The sequence below is a fragment of the Lissotriton vulgaris genome, unplaced genomic scaffold, assembly GCF_964263255.1.
Source record: "Lissotriton vulgaris unplaced genomic scaffold, aLisVul1.2 SCAFFOLD_2350, whole genome shotgun sequence".
Lineage (NCBI taxonomy): Eukaryota > Metazoa > Chordata > Amphibia > Caudata > Salamandridae > Lissotriton > Lissotriton vulgaris.
The window spans coordinates 1-16,596 of NW_028245866.1; the positions used below are offsets into that span (position 1 = coordinate 1).

A 16,596-nucleotide genomic window follows, 5' to 3' on the forward strand; every position below is an offset into this window, starting at 1 on the left:
TGATCCCGATCTGCTGCGCCTTGATGCCCCTGGGCTAAGTTGACAGAATTTGTAGTATTGTCATTTCATCAAAGGATTTGAATGAACACCACGTGGCAATATTTTTGGGGGTTGTGCAGGATGCTTAGGCCACATGAGTGGGTGGGGGCTGACGTGTGAAGGCGTCGGGAGGAGATCCGAAGAAGTCTTTAAGTCACTTTCAATTTTTTTCGTCTTTCCCAGGAAGAAAGCGGCAAGTTCTTCGCAGTTAGGCTGCAGATTAAACCCAGAAAGCAGGTTGGGGCTGCCTCTTAGATTGCAATTTAACGAGTTCAAACAGTTTTTTAGGTCTGTTCCTGGCATTGTTTAGCTGTTTCCTAAGGACGTTTGCTTTTGAGCTATGTGTGCGTTTGTTGTAAATGATTCTTAGAGATCTCAGGTGCTGGAGGTGTTCAAGCGAGGAGTAGAATCTTAGATTGCATCTTTCAGTGTTTAGACTACCATTGTACCAAGGCTCGGAGTCTTTGGTGGGTACTCTTTTTCGTTGGAGGGGTGCCATAGAGTCTAGAATGTTTGTCATTGAATTAGTGTAATGATCAGTAAGGTCCTGGACATCTGACATGTCCTCGGGAGGGGGAAGGATATAATTGCTGATAGATGTTTCGAGAGTTCCTTTTCCAGTGTCTATTTTTTTATGTGAAGGACAGTGATTCAGTGATGAGCAAAGTGATACAGCGGAGGTCTGTCCAATCACATGGAATGATAGATTCAAGTTGAGTGGAATTAGCTTTAGCGATAATTAGATCCAATGTCACTGCCAGGTTCTGGGTAGGACTTTCGCATATTTGGATCAAGTTTAGATCAGCTAGGAAAGTTTTTAGGCTAATCACTGATTGGTCATCGGGTCAATCCAGTAGAGGTTGAAGTCACCAAGGAAGATTTGGACGCAGTATACACCGTAGTTGGTTGTGATGATTTCCATAATTTGTTCAATGGATGGGAGGTTATCTCCTGGAGGGTGGTAAAACGCATGCAGTTTGTATCGAGGCCTATCTGTACTCAGGATATCGATGCCTAGATATTCACACGAGATGAGAGTAACGTTTTGTGCTTGCTTCAGAGAGATTATTGCCGTGAGTACAGGGGTTACCTCCACCAGGTCTGTTTGGTGAATCTAATCTGATGATGTCATAGCTGGGCGGTACTAGAATGTCAAGTGTTGGTATGAAGGAGTAATTTAGGCAAGTTTCAGTCAGGTCTAGAAGGTCAAGATCATAAGTAATGATAAGGTCAGCAATATCCACTGCATGTTTAGATGCCGATCTGCAATTGAGTAGCGTACATTTCAGGTGGGGTAGGGCGACAGCGGAGGCAGCCTGAGTGATAGGAAATTGCTTGAAGTTGGAATTGTTACCTGCTCTGGGATTGGGCCTAGCATCTCTGTATGGATTTGACTGAAGGAGGATGGAGTAAATATTGTTGTCCGATTGAGTATCTTTCATCCTCATTGGTCGGGTGGGGGTAGGGAATTGTCTTCCAGGTCAAATGAGGAGAAGTTGTGATTGCTGAGATCCCATTGGATGTGCGGGGTGACATCCGTCTACCGTGATTGTTATTGGATCCCCCCTGTGGTGGGATTACAAACACATTAACTCTGGTAAGAAACACTTTGCATAGATTCTACTTAACAAGGCTAAGATTTGGCACACTACATTATATACCAGCATTCTGAAGTAAGGAAAAATGGTCCTATATTTCACCAAACTGCCCGTCTGATGGAAAGACCCCCCAGTCCACTATGCACTTCTTACTGTTTTGTACCTTTTATAAAGATATCCAGAGAATTGTTATAAAACCACTTTTTTAACCAATAGGCGTTTCCATTATAAACATGCTTTTAACTTTTTATGTACTATGGATAATGTCAAAACTGTTTATTGTGTTATTAATTTTATACAAAGGGCGATTAGGAAAAGAAAGGATTTGTCACATCTGGATGCATTAATATCTGAAAAAACTGATGACTGCCTTTAGCGCCAAGACGCCCAAGGGTATTCGCTGCGCTCTATAAATCTCAACAAATAAATAAATAAATAAATAGTTGTGTCATTATTCCATAATGTTGATATAATCTATTATCCTAATCTCAAGTATGTTTATGAATCATTTTTTTTCTTCCCCTTTTGTTATATGTTAGGATTTTGCTCAAAAATGCTTGTTTTGTACATGTGCGATTTTTGCACTGATAATTATCAGAGTACTATATATTGAATAAAGATGTAATGCCTGTTATGAAATACTGTTTTTTTAAAGATGTAAATATTTGAAAACTGTTTTTATTTATGTGTATATAGTACCTTCTGTCTAGTATGCTTTATGGTTGTATATTTTACACCAAATATAGCTGGTTTGACTTGACTTGACTATTGGATTACTAAAGAGAGGGTCTATTCTTACCCATCGGCCTGGTGGCACACCAACAATTAGTGAGCTCAGAGGTGAGGGATATTAGGCTTTAAACCTCAGCCTTAAGTTGCTGAAGCTCTTGAGAGATCTCAGTGAGTTTGGCGTCATTAGTAATGTGGGAACAAGAGGTCGTGATGTTGGCCAGGAGGCCAGGTGAGACTGCTCCGGTTTATGGTGTTAGGGAGAAGCTGCGTTGGGAGAACCAGGGGAGGGGGGAATAGAGATTGAGTCATGATTGAGGAGTGGGGGTGTGGGACTCATAAACTGATTGATGAGTCGATAGGCGCCATGTTATTGGTCATGTTAGGGGGTTCCGAGATAGCAAGTGTCAGTGTTTGGTCCAGAAAGGGTGTCACAGATGCATCCGTGCTGACAGCAGGGGCTCAGCACTTTCACCCATTCTTTTTAATCTACTCATGGAGCCCCTGGCAAACGCATTGAACTCGGCGAACATTCTATATCACCTATATGCGGACGACGCCCAACTGTATATGAAAATCTCCTCACCAGAAGACTTCCTCTCCCTCAACGCTATTCCACAGAATACTCAAGTTGGCTCACTGGCAACCACCTCTTGCTTAACACCAAAAAAACGGAATTCCTCCTCATCTCCCCACCCAATCACACACCCAAGATAGACTTATGGTTAAAACATCTAACTTCCTTTGATTGTGCTCCGCACATCATTGACTCGCAAAGTCCCTGGGAGTTACCATGGACAAACACCTGAACATGCAGGCACAAATCACTAATGCCACCAAGGGAGCTAATCACCAGATGAGTATACTAAGGAAACTTTAACCCTTCCTCCCACAGACCGACTTAAAAATGGCAATACAAACCCTAGTGCTACCAAGATTAGACTATGGAAGCACCACTCTATGCGTTCTCCCCAAATACTGGCCGACCCGCTGAGGGCATCGCTTAACGCTGCGGCCAAACTGGTATCAGGAACTAAAAGAAATAACTACATCTCTCTGACCTTGAAAGTTCTGAACTGGCTGCCCTACGAGGCAAGAATACACCTAAAGATAGCTTGCATGACCCATAAAGCCCTGCATAGCAATACCCCCAGTTACGTAGCTCTAAAGCTAGTGCGATCGGGAGGATGCAGACAACTGCGAAGTGTGAGCTCACTACTACTTAAACCACAATTCTACCATAAAAAGAGAACAGGCTGCAGAGCATTCCCAGGGATTGCACTGAAGATTTGGAACTCCCTACCTCCAGTGGTACATGGAATCTCTTCCTTTACCTCCTTCAAAAAAGAAGTAAAAATGCTTCTAATAAACAATTTCACATCCTAAGACTTTAATTCTATCTTGACCTCTAGTCACCTGTGCGATCCATATATTATTGCCTACATCTTTTGAATTGAAGGCGAATACCGAATGTATGTTTACTACTTCAACCACCTAATGGTAAATAACTGTGTATTGTGAAGCGTTCTGATTAAGCATGGGCTGAAAATTCGTTCCGCTCGCAAAATTTGCGGATTTTCAGCAATTTCTCAATCCGCAAATCTCGCAAAATCGCTGTAAAATCCGCGAATCCACGAATTTTCAGCCAAGCACTTACAGGGTTACAGCAGCAGGTGCAAAAGTTGAAGCTAATTTTTTGTAATCTTTTACAAAAGGGTTACAAAGAAATTAACTTCAACTTGGGCACCTGTTGCTGTAAGCCTGTAAGTGCTTCCTGGCGCCTCGTTGCCTACTTGCAACTATTCTCTGACCCTGCTCTTACCTTTGAAGCAGGGTCAGAGAATAGTTACAAGTAGGCAATGAGGCGCCTGTCATGAAAATTAAACCTCAACAGGAAGCACTGACAGATATAAAAACAAGCATTTGCAATGCAATAGGTCTCGCATTAGGAACGTTTGAGCTATTGGTCTTGTAAATGACAATTTTTTTTTATTTATGTGTTGGTTTTGAAAATTGCTAAATTAATAGCTTTGTCATTTACAATGCCAATAGTTATAACTTTCGCAAATGTGACACCTATAGCATTTGTAATGCAACATGTTTTGTATTTACGTGACTTAGATGTATTGATATTACAAATTACAATGGCTTTTAATTCGTTTAAATAATTAATACTTAAATAAAAGTGATTTTAATTTATAATGGCAATAGGTTAAACTTTTGTAAATAACTTTTGTGAAGATTATGTTCAGTGTATTTTATTGTGACGAAAATCCAAGAACAGAAGTGAAATATTAACATCTTTTGTGACATTTGTAATAAAGCTTGAAACATTGAGAGAACATATTTGAACCAGTTGTTGTTGAATGGTTGCGCAGATTGATGCTGGGGTGGTGCTGAGTGGTGCTGTGGTGGTGCTGAGTGGTGCTGTGCTGATGCTGAGTGGTGGTGTGGTGGTGCTGAATAATACTGGGAATGTGCTGAGTGATGCTGGGGTGGTGCTGAGAGTTGCTGTGGTGGTGCTAAGTGATGCTGTGGTGGTGCTGAGTGATGCTTTTATGGTGCTGAGTGGTGCTGTGGTGGTGCTGAGTGATAATGTGGTGGTGCTGAGTGATGCTGTGGTGATGCTGAGTGATGCTGTGGTGGCGCTGAGTGGTGCTGTGGTTGTGCTGATTGGTGCTGTGGTAGTGCTGAGGGATGCTGTGGTGGTGCTGAGTGATGCTGTCGTAGTGCTGAGTGGTGCTGTGGTGGTGCTGAGTGATAATGTGGTGGTGCTGAGTGATGCTGTGGTGACGCTGAGTGATGCTGTGGTGGCGCTGAGTGGTGCTGTGGTGGTGCTGAGTGGTGCTGTGGTGGTGCAGAGTGGTGCTGTGGTGGTGCTGAGTGATAATGTGGTGGTGCTGAGTGATGCTTTGGTGGCACTGAGTGGTGCTGTGGTGGTGCTGAGTGATGCTGTGGTGGTGCTGTGGTGGTGCTGAGTGATAATGTGGTGGTGCTGAGTAATAATGTGGTGGTGATGAGTGATGCTGGGGTAGCGCTGAGTGATGCTGTGATGATGCAGAGGGCAGAAAGGCACAAAAAACAGTCTAACCAAGGGCAGAAGGGCAGAAAAACAAGGGAAAAACGAGTCTAACAGAGGGCAGAAGGGCAGAAAAAAACAGTCTACCAGAGGACAGAAGGGCAGAAAAACAAGGGAAAAACGAGTCTAACAGAGGGCAGAAGGGCACAAAAAACGAGTCTAACAGGGGGCAGAAAGGCACAAAAACGAGTCTAATAGAGGGCAGAAGGGCACAAAAAACGAGTCTAACAGAGGGCAGAAGGGCACAAAAACAAGGGAATAACAGTGGGCAGAAGGGCACAAAAAACGAGTCTAACAGAGGGCAGAAGGGCAGAAAAACAAGGGAAAAATGAGTCTAATAGAGGGCAGAAGGGCAAAAAAACCGAGTCTAACAGGGGGCAGAAGGGCAGAAAAACAAGGGAAAAACGAGTCTAACAGAGGGCAGAAGGGCAAAAAAACAAGTGAAAAACAAGTCTAACAGAGGGCAGAAGGGCACAAAAAACGAGTCTAACAGGGGGCAGAAGGGCAGAAAAACAAGGGAAAAACGAGTCTAACAGAGGGCAGAAGGGCACAAAAAACGAGTCTAACAGGGGGCAGAATGAATCCCGCCCTGGGTGTTTGTCCACGAAGAAGCCACCTTTTTCTGCAATACCTTTACGCAACTGGAGTACTTTCTACTGTCTAATCAGTAAGTGCTCCCTCGTTGGCTAAATGTATATGGGCAGATTTACAATAACTGGCGCATCCCCAGGGATGCGCCAGTTATTGTGCGCCGCAGCTCCGCCACCCATGGTGCGCCGCATTTACAATGCGGCGCACCATGTTGGAAAAACGGCACAGATGAGTCGCGCATCTGTGCCGTAAAAGCAGAGCATTGCTGGAGTTGCGACGCAGCTCCAGCAATACTCTGGGGGGCCCTATTTCCCCAATGCTGCGTCAAGACTTGTGCCTGCTTTAAGCAGACGCAAGGTTTTGACGCAGCATTGGCCTAAAAGTGACTGAGTGAAATCTTGTAGATTTCACTCAGCCACTTTTAGGAGGCGTTCCTGCGCAGAAACGCCCTCCCCTGCGCCGGAATGCCTCCTGATGGCGCAGGGCTTTACAACGTGACGCATCTCTCAGATGCGTCACGTTGTTAATACCCAGCACCATGGCGCATCTTTTGTGCTGCCGCTGCGTCACAAAAGTGATGCAACTGTGGCGCAAAAGAGGCGCAAGCGGCTTGTAAATCTGCCCCATAGTGCTTTTACTACACTGTAGCTAAGTAAAGGGCCAGAAGATGTGTCTCCAGTGACCATGTGTGCCTGTGCCTGTGTTACAGGCTCACATGGTCACTGGAGACACATCTTCTGGCCCTTTACGCAGCTGCAGTTTAGTAAAAGCACTATACATTTACCCAATGAGGGAGCACTTACTGGATTAGCCAGTAGAAAGTACTCCAGGGCAAATCACAAAAAAATCCGTTATTTCATGGGAACATTCACTTATTCGCAGATTTTTTTTGTGATTTCTCAGGGAAATCCGCGAATTTGCAGATTTCGGCCATGCTTAGTTCTGATTCCCTCGCGGATCATTCTTTTTTGACTACTAGTCACCTATGCTATCCATACACTACTATCAACCTCTTTTGTACTGATTGGCGAATACTGAATGTATGTTTACTACCTCAACCATCTAATATTTAATAACTGTATATTGTAAAGCGCTCTGATACCCTCATGGGTCTTATTTGCGCTTTATAAAACTAAATAAAATAAATGTTCAGAGGTAAGGGCCAGAGATGAGGTGAAGGTGTTAGTATCGAGTCAGGGTATTTCAGTGGTCGCTGCTCTAGGGCTGTGATGCGGGGTACGTTATTATTATGAAAAATGTTGGTTGAAACAAGCTGCAAGGGTAATGGTAAATGAATGCTGTTGGGTAATCTGACGAAGATGGATAGGGAGGAGGGGAAAGGGGTGAAACAATACAAGTAGTGGGGAGAGGGGAGGATACAGAACGAGGTACCCGTGGGATGACTAAAGGGCTAGGATGAGCTTGGGTCAGGGAGGAAACGTATTCATCACAGAGAGTTTGATGAGAGGAAAATTGAATCAAGTAATTCTAGGCTGCGTTCAGATGCTTGGATGAGGATAATCCCATTATTATAAAGGGAGATGGTTGCCTCTGCTCGGCCAACAATAGAGGAAGTTGCAGAGAGTCTGAGACTGTGTGGGGCTTTAGTGGATGCAGTGATCCAGAGCAGAGAGCAAAGGGCTTTCCTTCATTGTGCTGGTCTTTTAATGCAAAAGATAAGGGGCCTTATGTAGGTAATCTCTATTTACGGATTCTTAAATACCGAATTTTACCGATTCTGTATTTAAGAATCAATAAATAGTATGTAGTTAAAAATTAGGTAAATTTTACAGAATCGGTAATATTCGGTATTACCGATTTGTTATTTACAGATTCGGTAATTGCCATTCATTCCTATCGGCCTGGAGGCCCATAGGAATGAATGGGAAGCCATTCACTATTTCCGATTCGGTAAATACTGAATCGGTAATAGGGGGAGCATATTCAAGGGTGGCAGGGTGTCACATTGACACCCTGTTGCACCCCTGAATCGTGCATTTGTGCACATGTGGCGCACATACATGCCCTAAGGACTTTTAAAAAGCACAAAATTGCTTTCTTAAAGGTATTCAATATTTACCACCAACTTGTAGTTGGTGGTAAATAGCGTATCCTTAAATCAAAAATGCACTCACTTGAGTGGTCCCTACATAGGATTTAAGGATTCGGTAATTTACCGATTCTGTATTTTAAGAATTCGGTAATTTACCGGTAATTTACTGATTCCTTAAATTACCGATTCGGTAAATTACCCTATCCTTAAGACCAGCTACCTACATTAGAAAAAGCTAAATACCGGTCGGTAACAGGAAATTTACCGATTTTCGGCCGTTGCCGACCGGTATTAAGCTACCTACATATGGCCCAAGGTCACTTATGGTATCGCCTTCATTCGTGAAGACATAGGGGGTGGAAATAAGGGTTCATGGGAGAAATTTGAGAAACCTGTGTTTGAAGTTCTTGAACACGCTATTAAGCTACCTACATATGTCCCAAAGTCACTTATAGTAGCGCCTTTATTCGTGAAGACATAGGGGGTGGAAATAAGAGTTCATGGGAGAAATTTGAGAAGCCTGTGTTTGAAGTTCTTGAACACACTTTTAGTTTATGGGGTATATGATAGTGTAGGAATTTCAGCCGTCTGGAACAAGTTTGGAGTCCAGTGATCTTCAAGAAAGGGAATCCATGGCTAAAGGCACCAAATTTCCATAGTGGAAAGAGGGGAGGGACCGGAGTACTGCATGCTCACGTGGGGGGAAGCTTAGGGTAGTTGAGGAGAAGGGGGTATGGTCAGATGAAGGAAGGAAGGAAGGGATGGAGCAAATCATGGAGTGGCTGGAGGAAAGTTCCATGACTCCGTTCTACAAAGACAGCCCATTAAACAACAGCATAATGACAGAAGATCAAGAGAGAAGAAGGTACTCTTTCTTTTGTGGGCTTCCCAGCGTTATATGCATGCAATTACTAGGTGGAAAACAGAAAATCCTGAAGAGAGGGCCCAGCTGCAAATATAAAAAAGGGAAGTTGAAATACATCAGGTCAAACTAGATTATGCAATTAGGAAGATAGAATCCAGAAGAGAGGGATAGGGGGGATAGGATGAACAGTGGACTAGAATGCACTTGGAAATTCGACCCAGCCAGTCTGGAAATGTAAGCAGAATTAGTAAACAACAACATTCTAAGATGGCCTCCACCTTAGAAATACTTTAAAGCTACAGAACATGATGGTCCTTCTTTCATGTCCACAAGAAGGACATGCTAAGTTCTTTGTCAATATCTAGATTCCTAGAGTCTTAGAGGTGCCAACATTTTAGATTGGGCAGGGACTTTATATGGGGAGAGGGTCGATACATGATGCAGGTTCTACAAGGCTCAGATAGAGCCCCTTTACGCCACAAGGGCCCCAAACACAATCAGCGCACAAAAGGCCCCCATAATCAAGCCTTGAGACAACAGTGAGGGGAATCCTCCTGAAAAAAGAGTTAGTAGTTAGTAGTGAATGAAACCAGGCACCCCAGTGAATAATAGGATTTTATGCATGGCACAACATTCTGATATCCACCTTGCTGTCTTGAGTCTTCCTGATCCTTCTCTTACTCTAAGAGCTGTTCTTGTTTTAACAAAACCTTGACCATATGCATCTACCTAAAGCTGTAACTAGTATATGAGTGCTATGCGAGCGCCCTTTTTTAGCTAAGTTACTCTATGACCCCTTTGCTGAAATAAATAAGATGTGGCGTATTCAAAGGAACTGTTATGCAAATATCTCTGTATGGTTAAATGTGTCTTAAATATTTCTTCATAAGTTTCAACAATAGTAATAAATGAGATGCTTTTACAATCAATTAAAAATTGTATATGCACATTCTGGTATTTTCCATTTAAGTAATTTAAATCTTTTTACATCCGACAGAAAACAATCCTTGATTGCACAAAATGTTTAGGAATAATGAAGATAATACTGTAAATCTGCAAAAGCAAAGTCAGAAACATTGAGTTCCAGTATTCAGGAAAACATAAGTGCCGACAGAGGCAGCCGAACCTGAACATAAACTGACAGATCTTTGAAGTACCGTCAAGGGCAATTCGGTGATTCTACGAGTCTCAGCTGTCACCTCCGTGCCTCAAGATGAAGAAATTACCCCCTAGAAAATTAAGGCAACACTGATCAACCACTTTTTGTGTAAACATGTCCAATACCAGCTCTGATCATGAGGTGGTTACAGCAGTACTTTGCTTCCTAAAGTGATATCAGGCCACCATTCAGTGCTAAAGGTGTATTGAATGGATCTTTCAGGCCATTCCACAGCAACCAGCGAAAACCACAGTTAACTGAAAGTTAAAAGAAATGGGGGATCTGCTATATAAAACACAGAGTATATTTACCAAGACTAAAACTGCATCAGAGAACACACACAGAAAAGCCATACAAATGCAATGCATGTCTGAAGTGCTTTAGTCAATTATCAGGCCTAAAAAAGCATCAGCGAACAAACATAGGGGAAAAACCCATATCATTGCAGTGAATGTGGAAGTAGTTTTATGGAATTATCAAAACTCATGAGTCATCAGCGAACACACACTGGGGAAAAACCATTCAAGTGCAATGAATGTGGGAAGAGCTTTATATATTTATCAGGCCTAAAACGGCATCAGAGAACACACACAGGGGAAAAAACATATCCTTGCAGTGAATGTCCGAAGAGCTTTAGTCTATTGTCAGGCCTAAAACAACATCAGAGAACACACACAGGAGAAAAACCATATCATTGCAGTGAATGTCTGAAGAGCTTTAGTCAATTAGCACACCTAAAACAGCATCAGAGAACACACACTGGAGAAAAACCATATCCTTGCAGTGAATGTGGAAGTAGTTTTAGTTCCTCTTCAGGATTAATGTATCATCAACAAACACACACAGGGGAAAAAACATATTATTGCAGTGAATGTGGAAGTAGTTTTATAGAATTATCAAAACTCATGAGTCATCAGCGAACACATACTGGGGAAAAACCATTCAAGTGCAATGAATGTGGGAAGAGCTTTATAGATGTATCACCCCTAAAACTGCATCAGAGAACACACACAGGCGAAAAACCATATCCTTGCAGTGAATGTGGAAGTAGTTTTAGTTCCTCTTCAGGATTAATATATCATCAACAAACGCACACAGGGGAAAAACCATATCATTGCAGTGAATGTCTGAAGAGCTTTTGTAGATTATGGTACCTAAAGGAGCATCAGAAAACACACACTGGGGAAAAACCATTCCAGTGCAATGAATGTGGGAAGAGATTTTGTCTCTCATCAGTCCTACATAGACATCAGCGGACACACACGGGAGAAAAACCATACCATTGCAGTGAATGTGGAAAGAGCTTTAGTCGATTATCACACCTAAAACTCCATCAGAGAACACACACAGGGGAAAAACCATATCATTGCAGTGAATGTGGACGTAGTTTTATTACATCTTCAACATTAAGGATTCATCAGCGAACACACACTGGAGAAAAACCATACCATTGCAGTGAATGTGGGAATAGCTTTTGTCAATTAACAAACCTAAAACAGCATCAGCGAGCACACACTGGGGAAAAACTGTAGTGCGGCCCCTAGTGTCACGCTATTATTTGCTAAAGTTAGCCTGAGGTAGCAACCATTTTATCTATGTGTCTTTTTATTTTTGCGCACAACACTCTGTATCTTCTTGTGCAAAATACCTTTGTGCCCACATGAGCTCATATTGTTATAGTTTGCTCATTGCGTACAAGGTCGATAAACAAGCCACTGTGCGTTCCACTTCTGGTCAATCCGCACTACCTAGACATAACATTAGGCACTTCTTTGCACGATTGAGAAATGCTTGCATTTTACTAACACGCAGCAGCTTTCTCGAGACAGACGGAAGACTAGAGCCTTGCTGAACCTATGATGTAACCTTACTCCTACGTTCTAAGATGAGGGGTTCCCCAGAATTGGCCCAGAGAGCTTCTTTTATATAATATACGTATTCCTACCAGGGGAGGGTGGTCTAGGCGCTATGGCCATAATATCCACTGGTCATTCAGAATGATCTCTCCCTTCTTATTTTATGGTATTGTAACTTTGATCATTGTTTTTATCTTATGTATTATTCTTCTGGTCTGGTGCTAGCTCATTGACTGCATCATAGAACTACGCACAGAGTTTGTTAGTTGAAAAATAAACACTTTAAACTTTACATAGACTCTGCATTGTTTGGTGTGGACAAGCACAGGTAAGTGAGCAAAAGGGTGTGCATTGCTACGACGACTCTGAGAGGTCGGGAGTTCCGTGTTCTGGGTTTGTCTAAGCATTAGGTATCTTCGGATGGTCTGGGGAGCTAATGAGACACTATAGCTAGTCGGTCGAGGGATTGTGGGTTCTTAGGTGTAAGTGCAGTACAACCAATCTTGCACTAACGGCCCATTTTCTTGTGCATAGTTCTATACATCAGCGAAGACACACAGGAGAAAAGCCATATCATGGCAGTGAACATGCAAAAAGCTTTTATCAATCTTCAAACCTAAAAAAAATCAGCGAGCATTCTGGCATCAACTTAAGTGTCTATTCTGTGCTATTGTTTATTTCCCTACAGTTAGGAAAAACAGGAAATATCAGGAACCCATTGGGAGACTAGCACAAAGAGGCCTAAAGGTAAAGAAACGTTCTTGGTTTTTATTCTGTGAGAAAGAAATCCAAGCACATTACAAAACCTCGCATTTCATTTTAAGTGTATCAGACTAACGCAGGATCCTTGGGTTTTGGAAACTGTAGTTGGATACAGGATAGATTTTATCTGTGTGCCAGTTCAGGAAAGGGTTCCAAAGGTGTTAAGGTTTTCAGAAGAGATGGAAAAATTAGTAGCATATCTCTTTTATTACCGCCCAAACACAGCAGCAACAATATCTTAGAACTTAGAATACTTTAAAACATTCTGGAACTTAGAACATGTATAAGTCCCCATGAGCAGCAGCCATCTTCCTCTTTTGTGACTGCGAAAAAACAATAAATATTAAGCTCCAAATTTCCTCTGTCTCCAAACTTCTCCAGACTCCATTTCCAAACTTCCTTTTTCCAACTCGAACACAACGTCGACGTTTCGACCCTATAAGATGGTGCTGGCTTTATCGCATTGATCGCCAGATCGTGAAGGAGAGAGACGTTCCTTGATCTTATCCTAAAGTGATCCCACAAGCGGCACTTAACCGAAATCTTCCATTTTTCTCCACCGGCTGGCGGAGAAATTTTACGCATTTACTGCACAAGATACTGCGATTGAACCCTTGGTCGTGGATGGTGTCGGCTGACACATCCCCACCCTCCTGCCTATATAGAAATAGGTGCTGAAAGATTCAAAACCAACAGGTTGTCCACCTGCTTGTTAGTCCTTATGAAGACCCGACACAGTTGCGATAAAGCCAGCACCATCTTATAGGGTTGAAACGTCAACGTTGTGCTACTAATCAGTCCATACCAAGTTTCAACGACAATAGGAGAAAACATATGTACTTGTTGAAACAAATTGATGTTGAATTTTGGACTGATCTTTATTTGTTTTTATGTATTTGTGTATCCACACACAGTCAACATCACTTGTCACTATTATTCACCTAAGCACGTATCTGTTATTTGTACGTTTATGCTAATTTTGACTTGGACAACCCATTCCCATGTTTACCAATGCTATATCTATGTCAGATTTTCTAAAAATAAGAATATTTTGGATTAAATCCAAAATGGTGTGTGTTTCTTCCTTCTTTCCCCTTTTCTCCCTCAACAAGTAATTCTGTTCCAGGGTGATTATGTATTTCTAAAAAACTTTGTGAAATACATTGATAGTTTTGCCTACCATTTAGATTTACAAAGAAATTGACTTTTCACCCAACAGAGCCATTGTTTTTGTATAATCTTGGAACCCAGGTTCTGAGGGTCACTGGGCCACCCCATTATAGTTAGAAGCTTAAAACAGTGGCACAGTTAGCCTAGGACCCAAGTCTTGGTATACCCGGCACACTTAGGGTGAGAAAGCAAAAGACACACAAATGATGGACGGAACGAGGAATAAATCAAACATTGACTCCCAGTCAAGAAATCTGGGTTCAATCCATTGTACTTTTGCACACCATGGCACACCAATTTAGAGCCAGCCATATGCAAATCAGTCTTGAACCTGCTCCTCATGGAAACAATCCAGCCCTAGCTGCCAAGGCAGGTCCTCCCTGGACTAGAAACAAGCATCCTAGGATCCGTTTTGAGGTATCACTCCTCATCAGCCAGGCTAGCTTGAATACCAATGTACAGTGAGCATGAGACCAATATCTGTTCTGACCTCCAATGTTCCAATGTTTGTCTTCATGTTTCTTCCTTTTTAATTTAGAACATTCTACCCTCAGTGGATGGAATATTCTAATAGCCTTATAGTCTTTCTGTCTCAGGGTATACCGGTTGTTAAAGATCCTGAACCTGAGTTTTAGGCCCGAGCCGCAGTCCCTCGGCAGCGGGCTATTAAGCTGTAGTAAGGCCTGTCTGACTAGAACAGTATGTTGGGCAATCATGCATTTGATTGCATTTTTAAAACAGAACTTAACTCCATTGCTTAAATAAGTCTAAACATATTTAAACATTGACAATTTAATAGAATAATTGCTAAAAATTCTAAGGAGCGCCCTATGATTGCTGGGAGGAAGGGGGGGTGGTATTAAAAGGGTTTAAGACCATTGGTCTAGGGTGTTCCTCATCGGAGAGGTGTGAGGGGCCTGATGTAAGACTGTTGGTTAGCCGAATCTTAAAGGGGAGAGCACAGAGACTTAAAGCCGATGGATTTCAATGTCGGATCTGTTTATAACCACTTAATCATCCTCACTGATCGCAATAAGTGACTGGATCAGGCCCCTCCTACTAGGTCCTGATGCGCTGCCAGCTGGGAATATTCAGCACAGGTTTGTAAATCAAGGTTTGTGATGTAAAACATGAAAGTAATAGAAACATGTAAACTTTACAAGGGAACGATGATGGTGATCAACACTGTTAGTACTACTGGCAAGAGTGTGTATATTTATCTGCTAACAGTGCCCCTCCATGGAAAAGGTCAGCCATACCTTGACTCTCTCCCTGTCAAACCCAACCCATTCTAAGCTCTCTCCAGCAGGACCTGCAGACGGCTGGCGAGTGAACACTAAGCACTCTCCCACAAACCCAACCTATTCTAAACTCTCTCCAGCAGGACCTGCAGACGGCTGGCGAGTGAACGCTAAGCACTCTCTCACAAACCCAACCTATTCTAAGTTCTCTCAATCAGGACCTGCAGACGGCTGGTGAATGAACACTAAGCACTCTCTCACAAACTCAACCTATTTTAAGCTCTCTCCAGCAGGACCTGCAGACGACTGGTGATTTAACACTAAGCACTCTCTCACAAACCCAACCTATTCTTAACTCTCTCCAGCAGGATCTGCAGTCAGCTGGTGAGTAAACACTAAGCACTCTCCCACAAACCCAACCTATTCTTAACTCTCTCCAGCGGAACCTGCATATGGCTGGCGAGTGAACACTGAGCACTCTCTCACAAACCCAACTTATTCTAAGCTCTCTCCAGCAGGACCTGCAGACGGCTGGTGAGTGAACACTAAGCACTCTCCCACAAACCCAACCTATTCTTAACTCTCTCCAGCGGAACCTGCAGATGGCTGCTGAATGAACACTGAGCACTCTCTCACAACCCCAACCTATTTTAAGCTCTCTCCAGCAGGACCTGCAGACGGCTGGTGAGTGAACACTAAGCACTCTCTCACAAACCCAACCTATTCTTAACTCTCTCCAGCAGGACCTGCAGTCAGCTGGTGAGTAAACACTAAGCACTCTCCCACAAACCCAGCCTATTCTTAACTCTCTCCAGCGGAACCTGCAGATGGCTGGCGAGTGAACACTGAGCACTCTTTTACAAACCCAACCTATTCTAAGCTCTCTCAAGCAGGACCTGCAGACGGCTGGTGAGTGAACACTAAGCACTCTCTCACAACCCAACCTATTCTAGACTTTCTCAAGCAGGACCTGCAATCAGCTGGTGAGTGAACACTAAGCACTCTCTCACAAACCCAACCTATTCTTAACTCTCTCCAGCAGGACCTGCAAATTGCTGGTGAGTGAACACTAAGCACTCTCTCACAAACCCAACCTATTCTAGACTCTCTCCAGCAGGACCTGCAGACGGCTGGCGAGTGAACACTAAGCACTCTCTCACAAACCCAACCTATTCTTAACTCTCTCCAGAAGGACCTGCAGACGGCTGGCGAGTGAACACTAAGCACTCTCTTACAAACCCAACCTATTCTAGACTCTCTCCAGCAGGACCTGCAGACGGCTGGCGAGTGAACACTAAGCACTCTCTCAAAAACCCAACCTATTCTTAACTCTCTCCAGAAGGACCTGCAGACGACTGGTGAGTGAACACTAAGCACTCTCCCACAAACCCAACCTATTCTTAACTTTCTCCAGCAGGACCTGCAGACGACTGGTGAGTAAACACTAAGCACTC

General features: G+C 43.0%; 1 protein-coding gene across 1 annotated transcript; it reads left to right on the top strand.

Annotated features, from left to right (window-relative positions):
- The first annotated feature begins 9,954 nt into the window (after window positions 1–9,954).
- LOC147666262 (uncharacterized) lies at window positions 9,955–12,116 on the top strand. Its single transcript, XM_086949182.1, has one exon. It carries the CDS (start codon window positions 10,581–10,583, stop codon window positions 11,643–11,645), a length of 1,065 nt encoding a protein of 354 aa, XP_086805308.1. The 5' UTR covers window positions 9,955–10,580; the 3' UTR covers window positions 11,646–12,116.
- Window positions 12,117–16,596: the final 4,480 nt, after the last annotated feature.

Excerpts from the sequence above, each read along its gene's own strand:
- LOC147666262 (XM_086949182.1), top strand. The coding sequence starts at position 10,581 with ATGGAATTATCAAAACTCATGAGTCATCAGCGAACACACACTGGGGAA.